The following is a 25,188-nucleotide window of genomic DNA, read 5'->3' as shown; positions in this document are numbered from 1 at the left end:
GAGAAGGGGAGTCTAGGTATGAGCCCTGGGGCTCTTCCATGGAGGCGGGGAGTCTGGTTTTCCAGTTGGCATGTTGTCTCCATAGATACTGGGTATATAGCTCAAAGTCCACAGTCCAGCCCACGATGGAGTCCTGCTTTCAAGATGGAGCCTGTTCTGCCTGTTTCCTCCTTTGGTATGAATTCCCTAAAATGAGAAAATCAGGTAAAAAAAATATGGATGAAATTCTTTTCTAAACCTTGACCCTTTGTTTCCCTCAGAAATTATTCTGCCTTGACTCTCTTGGGCACCACAAGCTAAGATCAATTTACTAGGCAGTCTTAGGGAACAATGATCCTATTCAACTCTAAATGGCTCTGGATGGGTCTGCTGTGAGGCAGCCTAATTTATCCAGGCACAAAGCTTTTTCTATTTCAATGTATATAGTATGGTTAAGCAGAGATAGGATGGAATGTCTTATTGAACTGGGAATAAACAGTGTCTGGGCAGGTGGCACGGAGGGGGCTGCTTCAATGCGTGGCAGTCCTCTTATATCCTGGAAGTTGTTAAAGGGAGGTAAGTTCATTGTCCTTGTGAAGATGTCCCCAGAAACAGAGCTGGAATCCTTCTGGACTGAGGTCGCTGGGCTTAGCTTTTCCACTATTCACGGCTGTCAGAATTTAATGGCAGCGGAGGAGAGTTTCCTTCTTTCCTGGACCTCAAAAGCTCAGTCTCTAAGTGCTTTGCTTCTCATCCCCAAGTGTTTCCAGAGAAGACAGCCTGAGGGAGAGGAAGTGGTGCTAATTAAATCCTCCCTCTGTTTTCCAGGCACTGGAGCTTTTCACAGATGTCTGTTAGGCTCCAGTTCACACAGTGCGGCAAATACAGAAGCAGGCTTTCCTTTCCCAAAGGCACAAATCTTCCTTCACAGGTTACAGGGAACTCTAGAAACACACTTCCTTCCAAAAGCCTCTAAGAGGTGGCAGACCTGCAAAAATAGAGCATGCAGCTAACAGGGAGGCTACAATGCCTCCATGCTCTTTCTCTCAGGCGCGCGCACACACACACAAACACACACACACACACACACAAATTCTCCTGCTTCTCCATGCGTGTCCTTGTATTTCTCACAGGCCAATAGCTTAAAAACTTATCTGAAAACTCAGCGAAGCCCTTCCTGTTGTGAGACAGTGTGCATCATGGCAGGCTTGTCGACCTCGAGTGTGGTTGGGAGTCCTGAGTGGGAGTCCACGTGCTTTCTCTACTTTCCAAGTGTGCCCTGGGATGCATGGGTGCATGCATATGCTTTCTAAGGCGCTTCTGTCATGTCCGACTCTCTGCAACCCTATGGATTCTATGGACCGCCAGGCTTCTCTGTCCATGGGATTCTCCAGGCAAGAAAACTGGAGTGAGTTGCCATTTCCTTCTCCAGGGGATCTTCCTGACCTTGGAATCTGTGTCTCATGTCTCCTGCATAGGCAGGCAGGTTCTTTACTGCTAGCACCACCTGTGCCGTGGACGGGGCAGGGGTTGGGGGGTGGCATCCCACCAACTCTGGGATCCACAGACAGATGGAAACAAATCCATCACTCTCGGGTTGCTGGGAGAATCAGAGGAAATAACCTGTAATGTGATCAGCAGAGGGCTTTTTGCTTGTGAGTCTCTGCCCAGCCATGTGTTCCCTCCACTCAAGCCCCTCAAGGTGACTGCGTATGTCCACATTTGCCTGAGACAATGCTGGTTTACACCTATCATCCTAGCATAAGTGTTAATAGCACTTTTTTCATGCTCAGAAGTATCCAGGGCTAGGCAATAAATTATATGTAGTACTATTTTACCACCTTTGACTACTCTAATTATTCCCAGTTTCAATAATGTAAGTTTGCTGTGGGTAGGCACCACTTCTCACCTTCTGTTGTTTCACAAGGAGGAAGGAAATGGAATTTGTGGGAGGGAGCCCTAAGACTAAGATGGCATTCCCAGTCCCATGGTGATGGTGGGCATGAGAACTTCTTACGTCATAGCGTTGGGCATGTGTGCACAGTAGCCGTTAACTATGTGGCCTCAGCTTGAGAAAGGCCACCTGATTGAGGACACTTTTTGCTAGCCTAGCATGTAGCTTCTATTTTGTTTTGTTTTGTGATCCTTCTTTTAATTTACAAAATATTAGTGAATCTACTGTGTTTCTATTTATGTTAGGTCAGAGGTAGTCATTGTAAGCATCCAGAAACTTACAAAAACAGAAAATAAAAATCACCTGTAACTCTATCATCCAGAGACAATCATTGTCTTTTTTAAATTGAGGTCTACTTGATATACAATACTATATGCATTTCAAGTGTACAACATAGTGATCCACAATTTTTAAAGGTTACCCCAGTTATAGTTATAAAATATCAGCTTTATTTCCTGTGCTATACAATATGGCCTCACAGCTTCTTTATTTTATACATAGTGGGTGAAAGTGAAAGTCACTTAGTCGTGTCCAACTCTTTGTGACCCCTTGGACTATACAGTCCCTGGAATTCTCCAGGCCAGAACACTGGAGTGGGTAGCCTTTCCCTTCTCCAGGTGATCTTCCCAACTCAGAGATCGAACCCAGGTCTCCTGCATTGCAGGTGGATTCTTTACCAGCTGAGCCACAGGGAAGCCCAAGAATACTGGAATGGGTAGCCTTTCCCTTCTCCAGCAGATCCTCCCAACCCAGGAATCGAACTGGTGTCTCCTGCATTGCAGGCGGATTCTTTACCAACTGAGCTATCAGAGAAGCCCATACACAGTTGTTCAGTTCAGCTCTGTTCAGTCACTCAGTCGTGTCGGACTCTTTGTGACCCCATGAACAGCAGCATGCCAGGCCTCCCTGTCCATCACCAACTCCCGGAGTCCACCCAAACCTATGTCCATTGAGTCGGTGATGCCATCCAATCATCTCATCCTCTATCGTCCCCTTCTCCTCCTGCCCTCAATCTTTCCCAGCATCAGGGTCTTTTCAAATGAGTCAGCTCTTCACATCTGGTGGCCAAAGTATTGGAGTTTCAGCTTCAACATCAGTCCTTCCAATGAACACCCAGGACTGATCTCCTTTAGGATGGACTGGTTGGATCTCCTTGCAGTCCAAGGGACCCTCAAGAGTCTTCTCCAACACCACAGTTCAAAAGCATCAATTCTTTGGTGCTCAGCTTTCTTCAGAGTCCAACTCTCACATCCATACATGACCACTGGAAAAACCATAGCCTTGACCAGATGGACCTTTGTTGGCAAAGTAACGCCTCTGCTTTTTAATATGCTTTCTAGGTTGGTCATAACTTTCCTTCTAAGGAGTAAGTGTCTTTTAATTTCATGGCTGCAGTCACCATCTGCAGTGATTTTGGAGCCCAGAAAAAGTAACTGATACCTCATAATTCCTTACCCCTATCAGGTCCTTTTCCCTTTCCCTCTCCCCATTGGTAACCACTAGATTTTCAGAGATGATCATTGTTACTATTTTATTTTACTCCTTTTCAGAGTTTTTTTCTAACCTCTCTCATACCATACATGTATACACGTATGCAAGTTTAGGTATTATGTCTTCTTCCCTTCCTTCCTGCCTCTCTCATTCCCTCCCACCCTCCCTTCCTTCCTTCTTTCTGAATTATTGTAACAAATTTGAATAACATTTTTCATAATATTTTATAACTTATTTTTTCCATTAGCATTACATTTTGGACATCATTCTGTAGTAAAAATATATTCTCACATTTCTGATGATCAAATTATATTTGTGCGGTATAACTTGTCTTAGCCAATTATCTGCTGATGGATATTTAGTTTCACTATATATATTTTTAGTATTAGACACAATGTTGTGTGAGTGTCTAATGTTGCTATTACATACAATGTTTTGCTGTTAGACATGAAGTTATGTTTTCTTTTTTGCTATTAGACACAATGTTGTAATGCATGGCTTTCTATATTTACATCTTTAGGCATTTGTCTAAATTATTTCTTTAGGATACATTTTTACTTTTTAATTTATTTTTTACTTAAAAAATTTCTTTTTGAAGTATAGTTGATGTACAATGTTATATGTAGCAGGTGTACAATATAGTTATTCACAATTTTTAAAGATCATATTTCATTTATAGCTATTATAAAATATTGGTCATATTCCCTGTGTTGTACAATATGTCCTTGAGGCTACATTTTTAGAATTGCAATTTTTCAGTTAAAAAGAAGCACTCAGTTCTAAGTGCTTCTGTGCCCTATTAGTAAGAAGTACATAAGAAAGTGCATTATCATTGCTTTTAACTCCTAAATAAGCTCACAGGCTGGTAGACTTTCAAGAAAAAATACTACAAAAACTTGAAGAGAAATTGTCTAGTGATAATTTCATATTGTTCTTTCCTTGTTCACCTTCTTGTTCCATGGAATTAAAGATGGGGAAAATGGAACTACTTGTAGCTTCTTTTTTTCTGTCCAGAGAATCTCTGCTTCTGTCTGGTAAATGTCCCCTGATGATCATAGAGTCTGTGTTACTGAACTCCATCCGTCAGTGCATCTGTTCGGTTAACATGAGGTGGGTTTGTCAGTTTCAGGAGCGTTGGTTGTTCATCATGAACTTTTTTTGCCATAGTTAAGACACATAGTTAAGACTTTTTTTTTCCTGAGAATTTTGTTTCTTTGTTTTAGGCTAAAGAAATGTCAACAACTGGGAGCTTTGAGGGATTCCAGCCTGTGTCTCTGAAGAGAGAGGAAGATGACCAACCTTCTGAGACAGATCAGCTGTCTGTGGAGGAGAGGGAGCCAGACACAGAGGTCCCAGCGCCAAAGCAGATTTCAAGGCTGCCAAGTGTGATTGAATCCACTCTCTACCCGAATCCCTATCACAAGCCTTATCTCTCACGGAAGTACTTCGTCACTCGGGTAAAATCATAAAACCTTTAGTGTTCTTAAATACTGCATAAGACTTCTTTTTAAATTCCTATTATTCTTCCATATGCCACATTTTATCAACTGTTTTCACATTTGTTATCTCATGTAATAACTACAATAACTGTGAAGTAGGCATCTTTATCTCAATGTTACAGGTGAAGGAGCTGAATTTCAGAAAAGTTATGGGTCTATTTTGACCACCAGAGAAGCAGGTCCTCCAGCTCCCATGGGTCTTTGGCTCCTCAGTTTTGTATTCCTGCTAAACCTGACCTCAGTAAGTTAATGCTCCATGAAGAGAAAACCAGACTTGCTAGAAGAATATAAAGCTGGGAGCCCAGAGGGAGTATTTGCTCTATGTTAGGAAAAGACATGCGTGATGGAAGAGAAAGCCTTACTGAGAATACCTGAACCTCAAGGGTATACAGGGCATGCTGATAGTACAGTGTAGGGGCAGGCACTTCATTCCAAATAGAGAATTGCAGTCTGGAGCTCAGTTCTTCTCTGTGCATCAAAGCTGGGGAGTAAATAGATGGGTGCATAATGAGGGTGGTGTTTACATATCCAAATGTTAAAAATATTTCAGACTTCTCACATTTGGATCAAGTAGAAACATCCTTGGTTTCTAGTACCTTCCTCTGTCTTGAATTCTCCTTCCTGTTTATAGATCTGCTTTCAGTTCAGTTCAGTTCAGTCGCTCAATCGTTTCTGACTCTTTGCGACCCCATGAATCGCAGCACGCCAGGCCTCCCTGTCCATCACCAACTCCCAGAGTTTACCCAAACTCATGTCCATCAAGTTGGTGATGCCATCCAGCCATCTCATCCTCTGTCGTCCCCTTCTCCTCCTGCCCCCAATCCCTCCCAGCATCAGGGTCTTTTCCAATGAGTCAACTCTTCACATAAAGTGGCCAAAGTACTGGAGTTTCAGTTTCAACATCAGTCCTTCCAATGCCAGGACTGATCTCCTTTAGGATGGACTGGTTGCATCTCCTTGTAGTCCAAGGGACTCTCAAGAGTCTTTCAATTTCATGGCTGCAATCACCGTGTGCAGATCTGCTTTACCAATCCTTTAACTTTTTTGTCAGCACACTAGCAGTGAGCTCATAGGCTATAAACAATTGGAGGCTAAACTGTGGATTGTACACTGTGGTGGCAGAGACCACCTGAATTTTCATGCTTACATGGAGCATCTCTTTACTGACTTTTTTTTTCAACTCAACCGCCTAAATAAGTGGTGGCTAAGAGTTTGAGGCTATTTATAATGTTTTAATTAATGAACTTTTTAAAGTTAATCTTTGGTTAAGATAAAGTTGTAACTAAAGAGACTCTGTGTGTGTGTGTTTGAAAACATATATCCACATTACCCATATTCAGTGAGTCTTAGCTATATCCAGTGACTCATATGTGCAAAGTGCTGGCATGTTCCTTATTATGTGTGTGTTTGTGTGTTTTTGCATATGTAAAGCAAATGGCTTGTTTTCCAAAGCATGTTAACTTTTTTGAATATGTAAAGTTTAGTTGTAAGATATATCTGGGATAAAAATTAAAGCATCCCTTAGAATGTCCATTTTTTTGATAATGATGATGTATCTATCAGGGTTAGATGAGAGAAGAGCAGTGATGAATGATACAGAATAAGAGATGTATCATTGGAAGCTAGTACAATTAAGAGAGCTGCCTGAGAAATCTATGCAAAACTGTTGTCTTTGCATCTGTTGATGGGTCTGGAGGTGTTATACATCAACCAACTGGCCATTGTGTAGTAGAACTAGGGAGCAGGGGAACCTACATGGATGAATTAGAATTCCTTTTGATCCAGCAGCACTCACCACAGAAAAATGGAACCTGTGTTGGTCTCCCACCAGGTATGGACTTGAAGATGTGAGTCATTTTCAGGAAAAGCCAGTGTTCTCCACTGAGTGAGCTGCACACTTACTCAGTTCAGGGAAGGGGGATCTGAGGGAGGAAGTCTGACTGTAACAAAAGAAGCTATAGGTCCAGGGGCTTCCCCCACCCCCTTTCATGCCATCAGGAAAACAAGAGATCAGCAGCTCTGAACAATGGGGTCTGATTGGTCTGCCCTGATCTTCAGCAAGAACACGACTGATGTTTCACTTCTGCCTTTCAAGTCTGACACAAATGTCTGTTGTGGCCAACACTAATTTGGAAGCAGATAAGAAATGGAATTCTAGAAAATGTAATTACGGCTTAGCTAAATTGACACAGATCTGTGGTTTACAAGGATTCTGTAAATTCTCATAAAGTTACAACTGAGCTTTTATTTATTTGTTTACATGATGCTTTGATTTGTGTGGCTCTGTGTAGCTTATGAGAGACAGTCCCCTGGAGCAGCACTGTGAGGTAGGCAGAGAAAGGCTTACCAGTCTTGTTTTAGGAGTAAATGCATTGAAGCTTCAGAGGAGTTAAGTGACTAAGTCATATGATATTAGTGTAAGAGCTGCAGCTAGACTCTCTTTATCTTCTAAGTCTGGTGGTCTTTCTACCATAAAGTACAATTGAACTTAGGATGTATTAGTAAAGGTTTTCTATCACTGACTCTGATTCTTGTGAAGAACATCTTTTCCACCAGGTGTATAGAAAACAACTTTAAGTTCTCAAGAGCTTGGAAAGGAAAACCTTCTAACTTTGTCAGTGAGTCTGAAGTAGACACGAGGACTCTTTAGGAGGTAATGGTGAGGGCTACAGTCCCAAGGCAGTCAGCATTTACTTTCCTTCAGACTAAGAGATAAAATATGAAGATTTTTTTTTTTTAGCACATGAGTATAATGACTGTGCTTTAATGCATTCTAGGATAATGAAAATGAGATTGTTGGTTCGAGAGAAACAATGATAAATATTAGTTCGAATAAATAACGGAACGATCTGGTTTTACTACCTTGTAAACCACAGATCTGCTGATGTGGTGGTAGCTGAGGAAATGGGAGGAGACGTGTGTGTGTGTGCTGTATATGTATACATGAATTTCTTCTCTTCAAAGTATGGATAAAATGTCAGTTTTATCCGAGAGTTTAAATAAGCTACTTCTTAAAGTGTTCTTAGTACAGTGTGAGACACATCTATTAACATTTCAGAAACAGCATCTCTTGCTATTCTAAACACTTTCTTCCTCTTTTTTTAATTTTTTTGGTTAATTTGGCATTCACATTTCTGTAAGTGGTAATAAGAAATGGCATTAAGATGCCCATGACCTCACCATGACCTCTAAAGTAAGATATAATTGTAGACATACAGGGTCTGTAGCAACAAAGAGATTTAAATGAAGGAAGCTAACTCATTTTCTCAAGGGATAATTAAATCAGACCAGGACTGTGAATGACTCAGACCTATGAAACATTCATCACATCACAAGGTATCACTTCTTGGAGCTGAGAAGAGATCTAGTCCAGTGATGATCTGGTGCAGTGCTTCTCAGCTTTTCCATGCAAACAGATTACCTGGAAAGCTTGTTAGAATATTGGTCTGATTCAGTAGGTCTGGGATGAGGCCTTAGATTCTGCATTTATATGCATTCTATGGAAATACTCATGCTTTCTGTCCACAGATCACACTTTGAACACCAAGTTGCTAGTCACCACTCTCATTTTTAGTGGCAACTAAGACCCAGAGAAGGGCAGAAGCTCACCTGAAGTCCTAATGCTTAGTGCACACTGACCTGCCCAAGAAGCTAAGTTCCAAAGTTGGGTTTAGAGTTGATGTCTCCCAATTCCCATTCATACTTCTTGATCCCATGCAGTGACTTAAAAGAAATCAATTTATTACAGTGTGAGAATTTTAAGGCTATGTTGCAAATGCAAAAGAGCGGTAAGACTGAGTAGAAAAATTCCTTGGCCTTGCATTTTATCATAAGGTTTTAAAGTGATTTCACTGGAAGTGGTTTATAATTCCACAGCTCAAAGTTAACAAAAATATGTAAATATGCTTTTATACATTTTGGTGAATATCCTTTCTTACTTTTGTCTTACATGCACATTTTATTGTGCAAAATATAGGGTTACATCTGTTGTGTGTGCTCAGTTGCTGAGTTATGTCTTACGCTTTGCAGCCCCATGGAGTGTAGCCTACCAGGCTCCTTTATCCTGGGGATTCTCTAGGCAAGAATACTAGCATGGGTAGTCATTCCCTTCTCGAGGGGATCTTCCCAACCCAGGGATTGAACCCAGATAGCCTGCACTGCAGGCAAATCCTTTACCATTTAAGCCACCAGAGAAGTATCATGGAAATGTAGTACAATTTATTTAAGTTTTGCTGAATACTTAGGCTGCTGTTTGTTCATATCTTTTAACTTGGAAGGGAAAGTTATTCCTTGGCTCACTGAGGCAGATGGACTCAGTTTCTTAGCTGCCAGGTATGGACACCTAATGCTATAAGAAGAGAGAGGATCGATTATATGAGTTTCAATTTGGATATGGAAATAAAAGACAATTTAGGGCAAACAAGCAGAGAAGGCAATGGCACCCCACTCCAGTACTCTTGCCTGGAGAATCCCATGGACAGAGGAGCCTGGTAGGCTGCAGTCTATGGGGTCACGAAGAGTCGGACATGACTGAGCGACTTCACTTTCACTTTTCACTTTCATGCACTGGAGAAGGAAATGGCGACCCACTCCAGTGTTCTTGGCTGGATAACCCCAGGGACAGGGGAGTCTGGTGGGCTGCCATTTATGGGGTCGCACAGAGTCGGACATGACAGAAGCAATTTAGCAGCAGCAGCAGCAGGGCAAACAAGAGACATTTTAGCATCATAACATTGTTCATTAGATCACATCTCTGAATATATGGTCATAAAACAAGTTAATCTGGTCCCTTAAACCTCTTATGTTATTTTATGGGTCACTCTGTGTTGTTGCTTTCTTTCCTCAATCTTCCAGACAAGTGTTTATTTATTGCAACTTTGCCCTTCTGATATGGCTTAGCGACATTCTTGCTTCAAGCCAGGAAGGACCTCAGAGAATATCTAATCCTACCCCTAGGACACACAAATCTGATGTGACTTCTCTTCTTTGGCAACTTAGGGACCATGGCAGGCCTGGAACCCAGGATTCCTGGCACTTCATGCCAGCTATCCACTGCCTCTGACCTTGGACAATGAATGAGGAGTCACGTAATGAGGGCCTGAACCAGTTGGTATCAGTCTGCTTGGATAACCTTTTCCTCCTATTTTTGTTCATTTGCTATTATTGGTTAGACATGTCTAAAAATGGCCTACTGCCTTCTCTCAACAAAAGTACCCCTCAAGGCTAATAACTTGAGGTATATTATGATAATCACTTTAGTTGTGGAGAGTGATATTCAAAAGCAACTTCTTATGAAAGGAACAATACTTGATCTGCATGGGGAAAGATATATTTAAACTCCCTGTAGGACTCTATATTTGCAGATACCTTATCAGAAAGTTGAAAGCGATTAGAGATGGGGAATTATCTCTAAATTTATACTTGAGAATGTAAATTACATACAAACTAATGGGACTAAAACTATTTGATCTTTTAATATTTAATTAATGGTTCCCCATGGCCTTTTTATAGTCTGTGTTCTATTGTGAGCAACGAGTCTTTAATAAGCAGGTTTGGGACTTCCCATTGTGTGGCAAGATGTCATTGCCTTCATGACACTAATTTGGCTTTCATACTCTCCTTTTCCCTCCTCTCTTACTATAGGCTTCCCCGTGTCTTGCTCTTGTACTGGGAACAACTAAATATATTAGTTGTATTGTTATTGTCTGTGTGAGCTTCCTTCTGGCTTAGAAATTATATATCTCACTGGGCAGAAGGTTTCTGGATTTCCCTCCTTACACTGAAATGCTTTGAAGATGGTAATAAAAGTTGATGTTTCTATCTGAGCATAGATCCTTAACAATTATGAGATAAGAAGTATTTCTTTCATTTTCAGAGAGAGACAAATTTGCCTGAGCTTTATGAATCAGGTCCAATTCAGAACTGATTTTCTTACCTTATGAATTTACCACAAAGGAAACCCTTTTTGAGGATGTTGATACCGGCAAGAGAGAGCTGACTGTGTCGAAGTCCTTAGGAGCACTCTTTTCTACTCTGTCCTTTCTTCTCACTGTCTGGCTAAAGAATCCATTACAAGGGAAAATGTTAATAGCGACATAAATGTTGTTTGTGTGACAATTGGCTCCCAGGCTAGTCTAGCTCAAGGAAATTCAAGCAGGCAAATACATATGTCTTTTATATGTATGGTTGAGTCACTCTGCTGTGTACCTGAAACTATCGCAACACTGTTAATCAGCTATACTCCAAAATAAAATAAGTTCAACCACAACAAATATTTATGTCCTTGAACTTTCCTCAGTACGTTTGTTTTGACTGAAAACTATTTAGGGCTAGACATCAGAGAAGCTATTGCTCATTATGTCATGTAGTGACTTAAAAATAAGGATCCCCTAATGATTTTTTTCTTAAAATTTAGAATTAGGAATGCATGTGTACTCTCTAACTAAGCTTTCTTTGATCGGATGATGAGTACATATCTTTCCAATAAACTTTCCTTTGAGTCTCAGGCTACAAGGAGTCTCAGAGCTAATTGTTCTACCGCAGTAATCATCTGATCCCCTGATTCTGGTACAAAGGTTTCCCTTCTATATAGTATGAACAAGAAGAATGGTAACAGAGTCTTTTATTCCACAGTGTTATCAATGTTTTTGGCATTCCAAAACAGCTCTGTTACAGTTAATGGTATCTCATCTATCTAACAAATGCATGTAGACTGATTTGTGGAATGACAAGGTGGCTTGAGGAGGGTCTCATAGCAACCAGAAAGGCTGAGATTTAAAAACCTTGTCCTGGACACAAGTCAAAAGGTTCACACACTTTATTGTATTTTTGACAGTAAATGACTGAAGTTAATGTATCATAGTAACCAATAGTAACAAATGGAGAAGAGTAAAGTACTTTCTCAGGACATGATGCATAACTGTTCCATAAAGGCGTGATCGATGTTTCTGCTGAAGGTGAGAACTCAGGCAATGAGTACCCGGATAGGACTTCAGAGATTTCCAAACTGTTCTCTAAAGAATACACTTTACTTTTAACCTTTAACTTTTGCAAAGGTGTATAGTAAAACAATGGGCTTCCCCAGTGGCTCAGCAGTAGAGAATCCAGCCGCAATGCAGGAGGCTCAGTACAGGAGGATGCGGATTCAATCCCTGGGTCGGGAAGATCCTCTGGAGTAGGAAATGGCAACCCACTCCAGTATTCTTGTCAGGGAAATCTCATGGACAGAGGAGCCTGGTGGACCGCAGTCCATGGGGTAGAAAAGAATTGAGCATCCACACAAGGATGCATAGTAAAACACCACCTGTATACACTGTGTCCACCATCAAGTTTCTTCCCTACCCATAGGGACTACCTGTTAACATTTTCTATGTATCCTTCTAGAGTGACTTCAGGTGTGTACGAACAAACAAAAATACTTATTCTTATCCATTCTCCTCCTTTTTACACAAATGATGACATATTTGCCCTTGCTTCATAGTATGTTTATTCATTTTTTACATTTGTCATATTTCATTGCATGTGTGTGCCCTATGATATACCTAACAAGTCTTTTATGGATAGACTTTTGCATGGTTTCCAAGTTTTGCTATCCACAAACCAGGCTGCAGAGGAAATTATGCATATGTCATTTTGTACGTATGCAAGAGTGTCAGTAGTATAACTTCACAGAAATGGAATGTGTGGATCAAAGGATAGATCATTTTGATAGATTTTGCTGATTGCCTTTCATAGAAAAGACAAGTTAAGTTTTGAAAAATTCTACATTCTTTTATTTGTCTTTACATATTTTTGGCAAAGTGCCTGGTATAAAAGCATTCAACAAAATGCTTATTTCAGGATTATTTCATTATTCTCCAACTCTACTTCTAATTTTTTTTTTCTTCTGAAAGGTATTAGTTTCACTACCAAGTTATATTAGCTTGAAGAAGAAATTACACGGATACAGGAAGAGAGACAGGAAAAATAGCGATGATGAATCATCAAAGAAAGTATCATTTTTCAGAGAACTTTGACCATTGAGCCTGGTAGAGTCAGGCTGCATCATGGAGAGCTGAGGATGAGTGATGAGAGAATTGTCGCAGAATCCCAGGAGATTTCCATGAAGCATAGACCGGTCCTACCTGCTGTGCTGTGCTGAGTCACTCTGTCATGTCTGATTCTTTGCAACCCCATGGACTGTAGCCCGCCAGGATCCTCTGTCCATGGAGATTCTCCAGGCAAGAAGACTGGAGTGGGTTGCCATACCCTCCTCCAGGGGATCTTCCCAACCCAGGGATTGAACCCAGGTCTCCCTTGTTGCAGGCAGATTCTTTACCGTCTGAGCCACCAGGGACTGGATCAGTGATGTTGATACAACCTCCTGTGTCAATGGGAGCACAAAGCATATTTAATGAATGTCCCAGAACTTATTGATTTCATAACATATCAGGTTCAGCAGGTCTGGGGTGCTGTATTAGCTTTCTGACAGCCCTTCAACCAGCAGTAGAGGATAACAAAGAGTCAGAAATCATTCAGTCTACTGGCTGACTGTCCAATTCAACAGGAAACTTGTTAAAATTGAGAAATCAGAATCTCTCAGTGTAAAGGTTGTGATTATATTTTCTTAAAGATTTCCAGGAGGTTTTGATCATCAGCTTGGCTTGGAAAGCTTTGGTTCAGTCTACTCATTTGTCTTATAGATAAAGAAATGGAGGCCAAGGACAGTAAATCATTGTCTAGAGGTCAAAGGATTTATTCATGACAGATCTGGAATATGAACCCAGGTCACCCAACTCTGAGTAGTTGTCCTGTCCATTTCCAGGATGACTTGGACTGTGTGGAATGAATTGGGAGGGGGAAAAGTGAAAGTGTGAAAGTGAAAGTTGCTCAGTTGTGTCTGACTCTTTGCGACCCCATGGACTATACAGTCCATGGAATTTTCCAGGCCAGAATACTGGAGTGGGTAGCCTTTCTCTTCTCCAGGGGATCTTCCCAATCCAGGGATCGAACCCAGGTCTCCCATATTGCAGGCGGATTCTTTACTTCTTTTCCTATATTTTACATGTGGACTCATGTTTCTTAACCAATGGACTCTATGGTCAACATTTTTCAAAGCCTTTTATCAAAGACTGAGAAAATAAGCAACCCCAAATCCTACAACCCACTCACCTCTGGGAGAAAAATATATTTGAATGGGTCTTGGCCAGGCTAGTGTCCCTGTTTCCTTTTAGGAAAGGTCTCAAACTAGGAGAATTGGGAATGCTAATATTTATGGAAGATTAGGTGTTTAGTATAAATCCCTATTACATAGAGACTATACGAGAGCTTGTAACATACTTGTTCCAGGGTTGGGCGTGAGATCAGCACTGTGTCATATACCTGGAGGTGGAATGTCTAGGTTTCCTGTCTTGTGTCAGTCACATCTTAGCTGAGGGAACTTGACAAGTTACTTCCATACGCAGACCCCTGTTACCACACCTATAAAAAGAAATGGCTTATAATTGATGAGCCCTGAGCTGTAGTGGTTCTATACACTGGAGTTACCCAAGATGCTTTTAAAAATCCTGATGTACTGTTATGCGAATCCTACCCACTGAGTATCTGACATAATTGGCTTTGTGTACAGCCTCGGCATTAGAATTTCCCAAAGCTCCCTTGGTGATTCTGATGAGTAACAAAGGCTGAGAGTGCCTGCCTAGAGAACAATTGTTCTTACAGTAGAGTCCCACACCGATATCATCACCCAGGAACTTGATAGGAATGAAAATTCTCAGGCCCACCTTGGAACTACTGAATCAGAAACTCTGGGGACAGTGCCCAGAAATCTGTGTTTTAAAAACACATTTTAGGTGATTCTCATGTGCACTGAAGTTTAAGAATCACTAAGCTCAAGCGTCTATGAATTTCTTGTTTTTTAGTCACTAGTTGTGTCCAACTCTTTATGACTCCATAGATTACAGTGCCTCCCCTCCCCCCACCCTCTCGCCAACCAAAGGTCCTCTGTCCATGGAATTTCCCAGGCAAGAATACTCCAGTGGGTTGCCATTTCCTTCTCCAGGGGATCTTCTGGACCCAGGGATTGAATCTATGTCTCCTGCATTAGCAGGAGGCTTCTTTACTGCTCAGCCACTAGGAAAGTGAATTTCTTGTTAAGGAATGTCAATCGATTTTTAAACTAGTGGAAGGCTCATAGTAGGAATACCTGCTTGGAGAATGGTGAAGAAAGAGAGGTAAGGAGACAAAAAAGTTCATTTCTCAGAACCAGAACTATAGTCAGAACATTGAAAGGTTTTTCCTTTATATTTTACTGCCATGTACTGTTTGAAGAAAGAAAAGTGAAAGAAAGAAAGTGAAGTCGCTCAGTCGTGTCCAGCTCTTTGCGACCCCATGGACTATAGCCTACCAGGCTTCTCCGTCCATGGGATTTTCCAGGCAAAGGTACTGGAGTGGGTTGAGAAAGGCTTGATTTAAAAAAAAAACAAAAACATACTGCTAAGTGCATTGAATTTCATTCTAAACATATTTGTTTATCAGAAAAACTGGCCCTCTGAAAACAGTGATCTTAATTTCTTTGAACAAGTGAAAGTAAGATTATGAAAGTCTTATTAGGACCTGGATCACTTTTGTCCCATGCAAGGAGAGCAGCTTAGTAAACACCAGAATTCAAGACTAAGCTCTCTGGCAGGCAGTGCCAACAACCAACAGGTTACTCCAAGAACTATCTTTTCTGGTCAACTTTCTGGAGGAGTTGCTGGGATATAGTAACTAATTGTAAGCATGAAGGGGACTCAGTCTTCTCTAAACTAGGTATTTTCTTCTTCCTACTCAGCCAGGGGTCATTGAGACTGCCATGGAAGACTTGAAAGGCCATATTACCAAGACTTCTGGAGAGACAATTCAAGGCTTCTGGCTCTTGACAGAGTGAGTAATTATGACTAAGTGAAGGGCAATGGAAATCTAGCCTTTTGTTTGACAACACCATAATAGAATAGAAGATGGCCAGAATTTCTGGAAGAATTTCTTCTGGTTACAGAGAGATCATCAGTTACTCTCCTGTTGGAGAGTAAAGTCTTGTGGTGCCCCATGGCTGATGTTATGACCAAGTTTGACTCCTACAGCTGTTTTCCAGACTACTTGCTTCTCTCAGCCATCACTGCAATTACCTTAACTCAGGGCCTGACCATTTCTCACAAGAACGATTGCATTAGCCTCCTAACTGAGCTCTCTTGTTCCAAAAATCTCTGTCTCTTGTAAGAACTCTTTCACCAATCATACCAGGCTACTCACCATCCCACTCTGGATACAGCAGAAAGGAGGGTTGGGAAAGAGGATGGGTGAGGTCAACATATACAATGTGAATTTTGAGCAAAAAACTAGGAAAAATCATGTAGGATAAAGACAGGCCACCTGGTAGAAAGGGGCAGACTGGGAGATTGGGATTGGCGTGTACACACTACCATATTAAAATAGATAACCAACAAGGACCTACTGTATAGCATAGGGGATTCTGCTCAACACCCTATAATAACCTAAATGAGGAGAAAAGAAGCTGAAAAAGAACATACATGTATATATGTAACTGAGTCGCTCTGCTGTACTCCCGAAACTAACACAACATTGTTAATCAGCTATACTCCAACATAAAATAAACATTTAAAAATAAACAAATATAACCCCTTCCTCACCACTGCCAAAAAAAGACAGGCGACTTGTTCAGAGTTAGGATAAAAACCAAATCTAACACTTAAGTCCTTGTCACTTTTTTGACTACTCTATTCACTCTCAAGTTTTAATCTTAGCTACAGGGGTTTTCATTGCAAAAGACGCCATGGAGATGTTGACCTTTCTGTCCTCCCCAAAATTCTAGTGTCTATGTGACCTTTACTTTACCCACCAGGCAAATATTAGGAAAGTCATGGTCTTTACAATAATAGGTAAAATATACACATAATAAGGGTAAGAGGCATGTCTTTTCTTCTGCAGAATCCATAATATTAAGAGGAGAATGCAGTTAGAACTCCATTTCAGATACCTAATTGGTTCAGTAAGTTTTCTTGGTAACCTCTGGTCTCCAGAGGTATCAGCAGAAAAGTTCAGTAACTCCTATAACTTGAGTGAAAAATCATTTAGTCTTTCACCTCTGAGTGGGACATATTCTTTGATTAAGTTTTAGGAGGGCAACTCTGGAATGTTTAATCATCCAGGCAAGCAGAATAAATCAGTGAAATGCAGACCCAAATAACTTGTTTCCATCTGTCTGACCACCACATGATATCATTGTTTCAAATGGGGTCCAATATTTGAGTTAAAATGAATTTTGAAAACCAACCTGACAATTTCTGAGCATTTGTGTCTTAATATATAAATTAGAGATAATGATATATACTTGATGAGGTGTTAGGATGACTAAATGAGATAACGTAAAATTCTTAGCAAAGTTCCCAACACATATGACTTTTCAATGCATATCAGTGTCCTTTCTCTGTTCACAAGTACTATTGGTAAGCCAATAGTTAGTTTTTGCTGTTGTTTGTAGCCTCTACTTTTATTTCTATCTATCCATTTCCATCTCTATCATCACTATTTTCCACTCTCCACCTCTCATTTGCAGGGTAGAGTATGACTTGTGCAAATGAAAAGCCTGCCTTGATTAGGATAGATGTCTACTTCAATTCTGAAGGTTACATCAGAGGTAAACACTTAACTAATTCATTTCTACAAAGTATCTCATTTATAAGAAAGGATACACAAATGTGGTCTTTCAAATTCAGTGGTGGATGTTTGTGTGAACTCTCACATATTAATAATAGTATCAGTTACTTCTTTAATAGGCTTCCCTGGTGGCTCAGCTGGTAAAGAATCCGCCTACAATGTGGGAGACCTGGGTTTGATCCCTGGGTTGGGAAGATCCCCTGGAGAAGGGAAAGGCTACCCACTCCAGTATTCTGGCCTAGAGAATTCCATGGACTCTATAGTCCATGCGATCACAAAGAGACGGACATGACTGAGCGACTTTCTCATTTCTCTCATTTCTTTAATAGTGCCTATTTTGTTTGATTTTATTTGACCTGGTTTATTCGTTGTTTGAATGCTTTTGCTTAGTGATTGACAGCAATAGCCTGTAGATGTCAACTGACCAAAAATAAATCTGATTGTGTGATCTGTGTTGAGGCTTAACTCCATAATTGTGTGCTTGCTTTAATATCAACTAGGATGCTGAACCAAGCAGTGTTCAGATAAATGTGAACAGTTTTACCCCCAAGACTCAAGTTTTGTACCTAGCTCTGAACCTAATAGGAAGCTCAAAGAGTTGGTAAGCACTTTCCAGCAACTGGTTTTCTGTTTTGCTTTCATTTTGGGGTATCCATTTATGTTAAGGACAACAATAATGTGTGTATTCCATGCATGTAGAATTTCAAGCAGTCACATTTGCTTATTTGCTGTCAGGCTTTCTTCCTGTGTGCATTGAAACCCATTTTTCCTTTTTAAATGGTAGTGATTTTGTGTTCTTTTTTGGTCATCCTCTCTGTTAAAATTCTTTTACTTCTCCTATGACCCTCCATCAAAAGCAAGTTTCAAGAGAAGATCTGATTTCAGTCATTTCTACCAGAGTAAGACATTGCCAGTTACTTTCCTTTGCCTGTTAATCCTTATAGCTTGATCAGACTGCCTACTTGTAATGGAAAGAGGTGCCAGTTGTAAAGAAGTTTAGGCATCTGGACTAAATGAATGAGGTCCCAGACACTGTGACTGTTCAAGCAGAAGATAGGAGGCTGTTTGTCAAAAGAAAGCCATGCGTACAGGTTTTGAATGACTTATCACACTTAACTCTTCTGTTCGTTTGCAATGCAGCAAAAAAAAAAAAAAAAACACAAAAAAACAAACAGCAAAAATAATCAAACTAAAACCAAACCTCCAAAATAACAACAGCAAGACGGAACAAAACAAATGTATAAATACATGGGCCTGGAAAGTTGAGAGCCCGGGGCTGCTCTTGTCCCCTCTACTTGTTTTTCTAGTGGAATAAGACCATCCATTCTTACAAGTTTCAGCGGCTGTAATATAGACCGATTTCCCCAACCTTACTAACCACACAAGACTCTTTTCAAGCATAACACTTTTTCGTATGTGACAAAAATGACTGGGCTTTGTGTACATCAACTTTCAGTTTCTTCTGGGGAGATGAGAAATCCTTGGTTGCTCATCAGTGGTTTAAAGAATGTCTGCTGTCAAATCAGTATTCCATCTTCAGAATCATGAATAGTAAAAACCCTTTTAATGTAGTGTAGGTCGGTTGTTGTTGTTCAATAGCTAAGTCGCGTCCAACTCTTTGTGACCTGATGGCCTACAGCACACCAAGCTTCCCTGTCCTTCACTATATCCCTAAGTTTGCTCAATTTCATGTCCACTGGGTTGGTGATGCCATTCAACCATCTCATCCTCTGCCTCCCCCTTCTCCTCCTGCCCTCAGTCTTAGCATTAGGGTCTTTTCCGATGAGTTGGTTCTTCCAATCAGGTGGCCAAAGTATTGGAGCTTCAGCTTCAGCATCAGTCCTTCCAATGAATATTCAGAGTTGATTTCCTTTAGGATGGACTTGTTTGATCTTCTTGCTGTCCAAGTAGTATAGGTGGTGGTAGTTTTAGTTGTTAAGTCGAGTCTGACTCTGTGTGACCCCATGGACTGTAGCCCACCAGGCTCCTCTGTCCATGGGATTTCCCAGGCAAGAATCCTGAAGTGGTTTGCCATGCCCTCCTCCAGGGGATCTTCCTGACCCAGGGATCAAACGCACATCTCTAACATCTCCTGCATTGGCAGGTGGATTCTTTAGTACTAGTGGCACCTGGGAAACCTGGGGTTATTTTTACCTGTTCTATTTGTGTGGTGGAAATAATATATGATAGTGTGCTTATCTTTCACCAACTGCATGTTCAGTGGTGTCATGCTGGTAGCTTGAAATTGGTGGCAGCAATTATAGCATGGAAAGAAGGAAACTCTAAAGATCAGAGTTTGATTTCATTGTTTTGTTAATTGTCTAAACTTAAGAAAGTAGTGGGGGATATGCTAATGACGCAAGTTTAAAAGTGTGTGCGTGGCTATGATATTGCCATAACACAAAAAAGGCTCAGAAAATATTCTTCTAGTATTCAAAAACTGTTACCAATTCGGCAAAAGAGTCATCCATCAACTTATAATGGAATATATATATGTAAAATATTTTATACTCTTTCCATTAGATGTTATTACACACACACACGTGTATACATAACTAATTATATATACCTGAAACTAACATAGCATTATATATCAACTATATTTAATAAAAAAATTAAAAAAGAATAGCACAGCTCTAAAGTAGCATCATCTAAAGTGATGAATGTATGAAGTCTGGACAGGTGACTGAGGAAAGATGAATGCCAGACAGAGGCTGCAAGGTTGCAGAAGGTCTATCTATGTATGAAATAAGGGCATGAAATAACATTAAGCCAGTCAAGGCATTTTCTGGGGGATATCACTCAATCTGGTTCAGGTGAGCTTCTTCGTGATGTTCTAAATTTATACAAATGGATCATTCAGCAGAATTGGAAAAACAAAAGTTTGAAGGCACTTGGATAGAGACTAACAGGAGGATGAGAGACCAAAAGGAGACCAAAAGGAAAATGAGAGATGCAGTCAACTCCAGAGAGATCCCAGTTAGCTGACCATTAAGAATGCCCTAAGAAGGGCTTTCCAGGTGGCGCTAGTGATAAAGGACCCGCCTGCCAGTGCAGGAGACATAAGAGACATAGGTTCGACCCCTGGGTTGGGAAGATCCCCTGTAGGAGGGCATGACAACCCACTCCAGTATTCTTGCCTGGAGAATCCATGGACAGAGGAGCCTGGTGGGCTACGGTGCATAGAATCACAAAGAGTTGAACACAGCTGAAGTGACCTAGCACAGCATGAAGCAAGGAGACTCCAAGTGAGACTCAAGTTTTCAGCCCAGCCGGTTTAGGAACTTTATAAGCCTCTATGGCTATAAAGACAGGATGATGTTTGTCTTAACTTTATCCTCCTCCTTGCACTGTCTTTCTTGGTCCTTCTGGGAAAGGACTTTTTAAATAGCATGTACCCTTTTAGAAGTGATCCATTAAGCCAGCCCCAAGAGAACAACTTGACACTCTATGGAGTCTCAAAAAGCGTGATACAATGGCAATGAAGTGGCTCTTGAGTCAAAAGTACTCAAAATGTCTTTGACTGCGGTGGTTAGGGAGGTGGAAAGAGATGGGATCTTCACTCCACACACATTAGTGTAAAGTAGTGGTGGGGTTGTTGTTCTTATTCCTCTTATTCCTGAATGAGAGGACTTGCCTCTAGTGGCTGGGATCAAGTAACTCTTGCTCTTCATCTTCGTGGAAAATACTTTCAGCATGTTTCATAGCCTACCTCTCCCGAAACCCATGTAGGTTTTTATCCATGGCTTTAGTCAAATCCAGCTCCCCAAGTTGGACAGATAGACAGTAAAATGAGGTAAAGTCAAGGAAGCAGCCTAGTGTCATAAAAAGAGTACTGAATTTGAAATCAGAAAACTTGGGCTTGATTCCTGACTCTGCTGCTTATGGTCAGTGTAGCTGGGTGAACTTGAATGGGCTTTCCATTATTTTTTTAATTAGTGAATTGTTTTAGTACAGTCTTTAATCAATTAGAAATCCTCTGCTCTTGAAAGAAGCACAGCCACTGTTAATTTTTGGTATATATCATTCCAGCTCTTCTCCATGCATTTTTGTCAATGATTGCTATAATATTAATAGATAACATTTATTGAGCACTTAAATTGTACTTTGTGATAAGAGCTTTCTATGTGCTTGCCATTATATTGCTATAATTTATATAATTTTGATGATCTCTAAATGGAATTTTTCTTAGGTTTTTCCTCATATTCTTCTCAGTTATCATGTAATTTTTGTAAAGTACTAGACAGTTACTTTTAAACTGTGAATGGCTACACAAGTGTAGAGGTTTATATTTTTCTTTTAAAATTGAAGTGCCAAGTAAGGGATATTTACCAGTAGGCCAGAGTAATATTTCACAGTTGGAAAGAGAAATGAAAATATATACGATATTCTCCATTTGTTTTTGACAAAAAATAGTAAGTGATAGTTATATAGTAAATTATAGCTTAAAAATTACTCTTCATTTAATTCAATCTTCATAGCAATTGTCTTAGGTAGAAACATCACTTCCTGTTTGCAGATGAAGAAATCAAAGTTCAGAAGAGTAGTACATATAAAATATTTAAGCAACAAAGACTACTGGATAGCACAGGGACTATACTCAATATCTTGTAATAACTTATAATGGAATATATATATATATATAAAATTTTTTATACTCTTTCCATTAGAGGTCATTACACACACACACATGCATACATAACTAATTACTATATACCTGAAACTAACATAGCATTATATATCAACTATATTTAATAAAAAAAATTAAAAAGAAGGATAGCACAGCTCTAAAGTAGCAGAAATAGGGCTCCAATGCATTATGCTGTTCTGACTTTTGCAAAAATATTCTTTTTTTTTTTTTTTTGCTTTTGTGCTCAGATTCCATGTGTGTCCCTTATCAGATTGTAACTCAATGGATAAACTCAACTCTATTTTGCGGGCTTGGTGGGGTGAGTGGAAGTGTGCAGGGCATTTCTGCTTAATTCAGGATGATCTCCTAGAAGCAATAACCATGCTGTATGTTTATATAAAAGGTGAGGCATCCTGGGAGCAAAGCAACGTTGAGGCCCAGGAGATCGGGAACCATTGCTTAGGTTTAGGGTGCCAGTGAGTTAACTGATCCCCAAAGCAGTGCCTATGTTCACTTTCACACCTGAGTTCATATTTGATCCTCAAACAGACCTGCAGGAGAAAGCAAGGAGGAACTACTGGCTTTATTTTATGGACGAAGAAACCCAGAGATTAAATGACCTATCTCAAGGCAACCACTTATTAAGGGTCACAGGAGGACCCGGCTTCACGGGACCGCTCTCCCAGCCAGGCTGTCTTCTCATTGCTCTGTTCTTGCTGCCTTTTGTGATTTTCCATCTCCTGACACAGTCATCACCACAGTTTAAATTGGTTAAGTGATCTTTGGGCCTGTGTCCTGTTTCTTTATTGATTGTCTGTTGTTAGCAGGCAGGAGGACTGAGATTTGCTGGGCAGGATCGAGACCTTTTCCTCTTTTCCTCTCCAGACTTTCCTGGCCTTGTGCTGTCCATTTGATCTTATTTAGTCTTTTCCCCAGAATCAACTAAAAAGTCAGATACCTGTAGGGAATGGTGTCTGCTGCTGTTGGGCCAAAGTCAGTTGTGCTTCATCTTGTCACAGTCTAATTAGGAGCACTGAACTACTTTTGTAATGAAAAGCATTGCTGCTAATAATTAAAAAAAAAAAAAGCCAAACAAAACAAAACAAAAAACAAACTGTGAAACTAGGGATTGCTGAACATTTCATTCACGAATAATAAATGTGAAATGCAAATTCACAATCTGAAATGTATCTCCTACCCCACCCCACTCATTTTTGCATACTTCCAGCTCTTCCAGACTTTGCTACTCAAAGTGTGGTCTTAGCATCACCCCAACAGCAGCAGCGGTACTTAGGAATTTGTTAGCAATGCTGACACTCAGGGCCACCCCAGTCATGCAGAACCTGAGTCTGCCTTTTCACAGGGTTCCCAGTTGATTCCTGTAATTAACCTCTGGGAAGCATCAGTCTGGATCACTTTCATGCTCATGCTCTGAGGACATCAGTGGATTCTCCCTGCCTACATGCCTTTCTGTTACATCTTTAAGATCTTACACTGGCTAAGAGCCTTACACTAGTTCCTGTTCATCCCCTGATATAGTGCTGTGTGCTCTGCTCTCTCACTTAGGTCATGTCATGGACTGCATTTCCCCTTCCAGCTTTATTTATTATTATGCCCCTTAATAAATTCTATCAGTCAAATGGAACTGCCTGCTGATCCCCCAAAGTTCCTGACACTATGCCTTGGCCTCATGATTGGACTCACTTACTTCACTCTATCTGGTATGCTATCTCTCCTTCCTGTTCTTTCAGACCTTTCCTGTCCTGCAGGGATACTATGCCCATAAAACCTTTCCACAGTGATTCAGTGAGAATAATTTTCTCTTCCTTCTCTGTGCTCACCTTCTACAACATAATATAGTTCATTTTGAGGGAAGCACTGCTTAAGTCAGGGCCTAATTCTGACTCACCTTTGTCCAAACCCATCTCTGCCCACCGCTCAGTACTTAGTCCAGTGTCTGACATGTGGTAGGGCTCAGAATCCACCATGGACTTGACTTGAATCGAATTCAGGTAGAGACATCTACTGCTTGAAACTCTTCACTGACACTAGTGGGGTCCCTCCATCGAGTCCTGCCTCCATTACCCTGGACCTGCAAGCAGCTCAAAGCCCAGTGACACTTCTCCATCCCTGAGTGAAAGCCCTCGGGCTGAAAAGGGCCTCAAATCTATCAAGATGGTGATGACCTGTGGCAGGACTCTGGCAGCAACAAAAACACCTCTGTCGCCAGAATCCATTTATCCTGGGTCAGGGTTATCAACAACCACCTAATTAAACACGTTGCTTTTCTCTCTAAATTCCTCCATGGCAGCAGCCTCATTCAGAAAGCTAATGGTCCTGAGTAACCTGAATTACAGGACAGTGAGGGCATTTAGTTACTGCAGTCACAAACATACTTGCAAGTGTTCTTGTTTTTCCAAGACTGCTAAACAATTAAGGAGGAGTCAGGAAAGGCCAAGAGGTGGGATAAAGTCTGATGTAGCTAAATGCCCAGCTCTAACACTTATTATTAATGTGACTTTGGTATGTAAGTCTCTTATATCCTCTGAGCCTCAATTTTACCACTTCTAAAGTGGGTATGTAAAGAAGGATATTAATTTAAGAATTCAATCATTTAATATATATACAATGCTTACACTAATTTTTTGCCATATAGTATGTGCCACCCAAGAGTTTTCTTTGAAAATAATTATATTATTAACAGTCACTCATGTATATATGCATTTATGTGTTTACTGAGCTCCTTACATAAGTCAAACACTGCTCTAAATGATGAAAATAAAGAAATAAGTAAGACAAAATTTCCATCTTCAAGAAACTCTCAGTCTTGGGAAGGAGAATGTATAATTGAAATGCAGCACAGTATGATACTTACTGATACACAATCCGGCAAATAATTTTGTGGGAGTGCAGAACTCACTGTGTCTGTATTGTTGACATAT

The 25,188-nt window shown here is 40.5% G+C and overlaps 1 protein-coding gene across 2 annotated transcripts in view; it reads left to right on the top strand.

The window, feature by feature from the left end:
* TPRG1 (tumor protein p63 regulated 1) overlaps positions 1-25,188 on the top strand; it is a 170,018-nt gene that overhangs the window by 46,619 nt on the left and 98,211 nt on the right. For both annotated transcript variants that reach the window (XM_043473438.1, XM_043473439.1), the window contains 2 exons: positions 4,648-4,881; positions 15,734-15,825. In XM_043473438.1, coding sequence (XP_043329373.1) covers positions 4,657-4,881; positions 15,734-15,825 — 317 coding nt within the window. In that variant the 5' untranslated portion in view covers positions 4,648-4,656. The remainder of the gene's footprint in view (positions 1-4,647; positions 4,882-15,733; positions 15,826-25,188) is intronic.

The sequence above is a fragment of the Cervus canadensis genome, chromosome 7, assembly GCF_019320065.1.
Source record: "Cervus canadensis isolate Bull #8, Minnesota chromosome 7, ASM1932006v1, whole genome shotgun sequence".
Lineage (NCBI taxonomy): Eukaryota > Metazoa > Chordata > Mammalia > Artiodactyla > Cervidae > Cervus > Cervus canadensis.
This window is presented reverse-complemented; position numbering and strand designations above follow the sequence as displayed.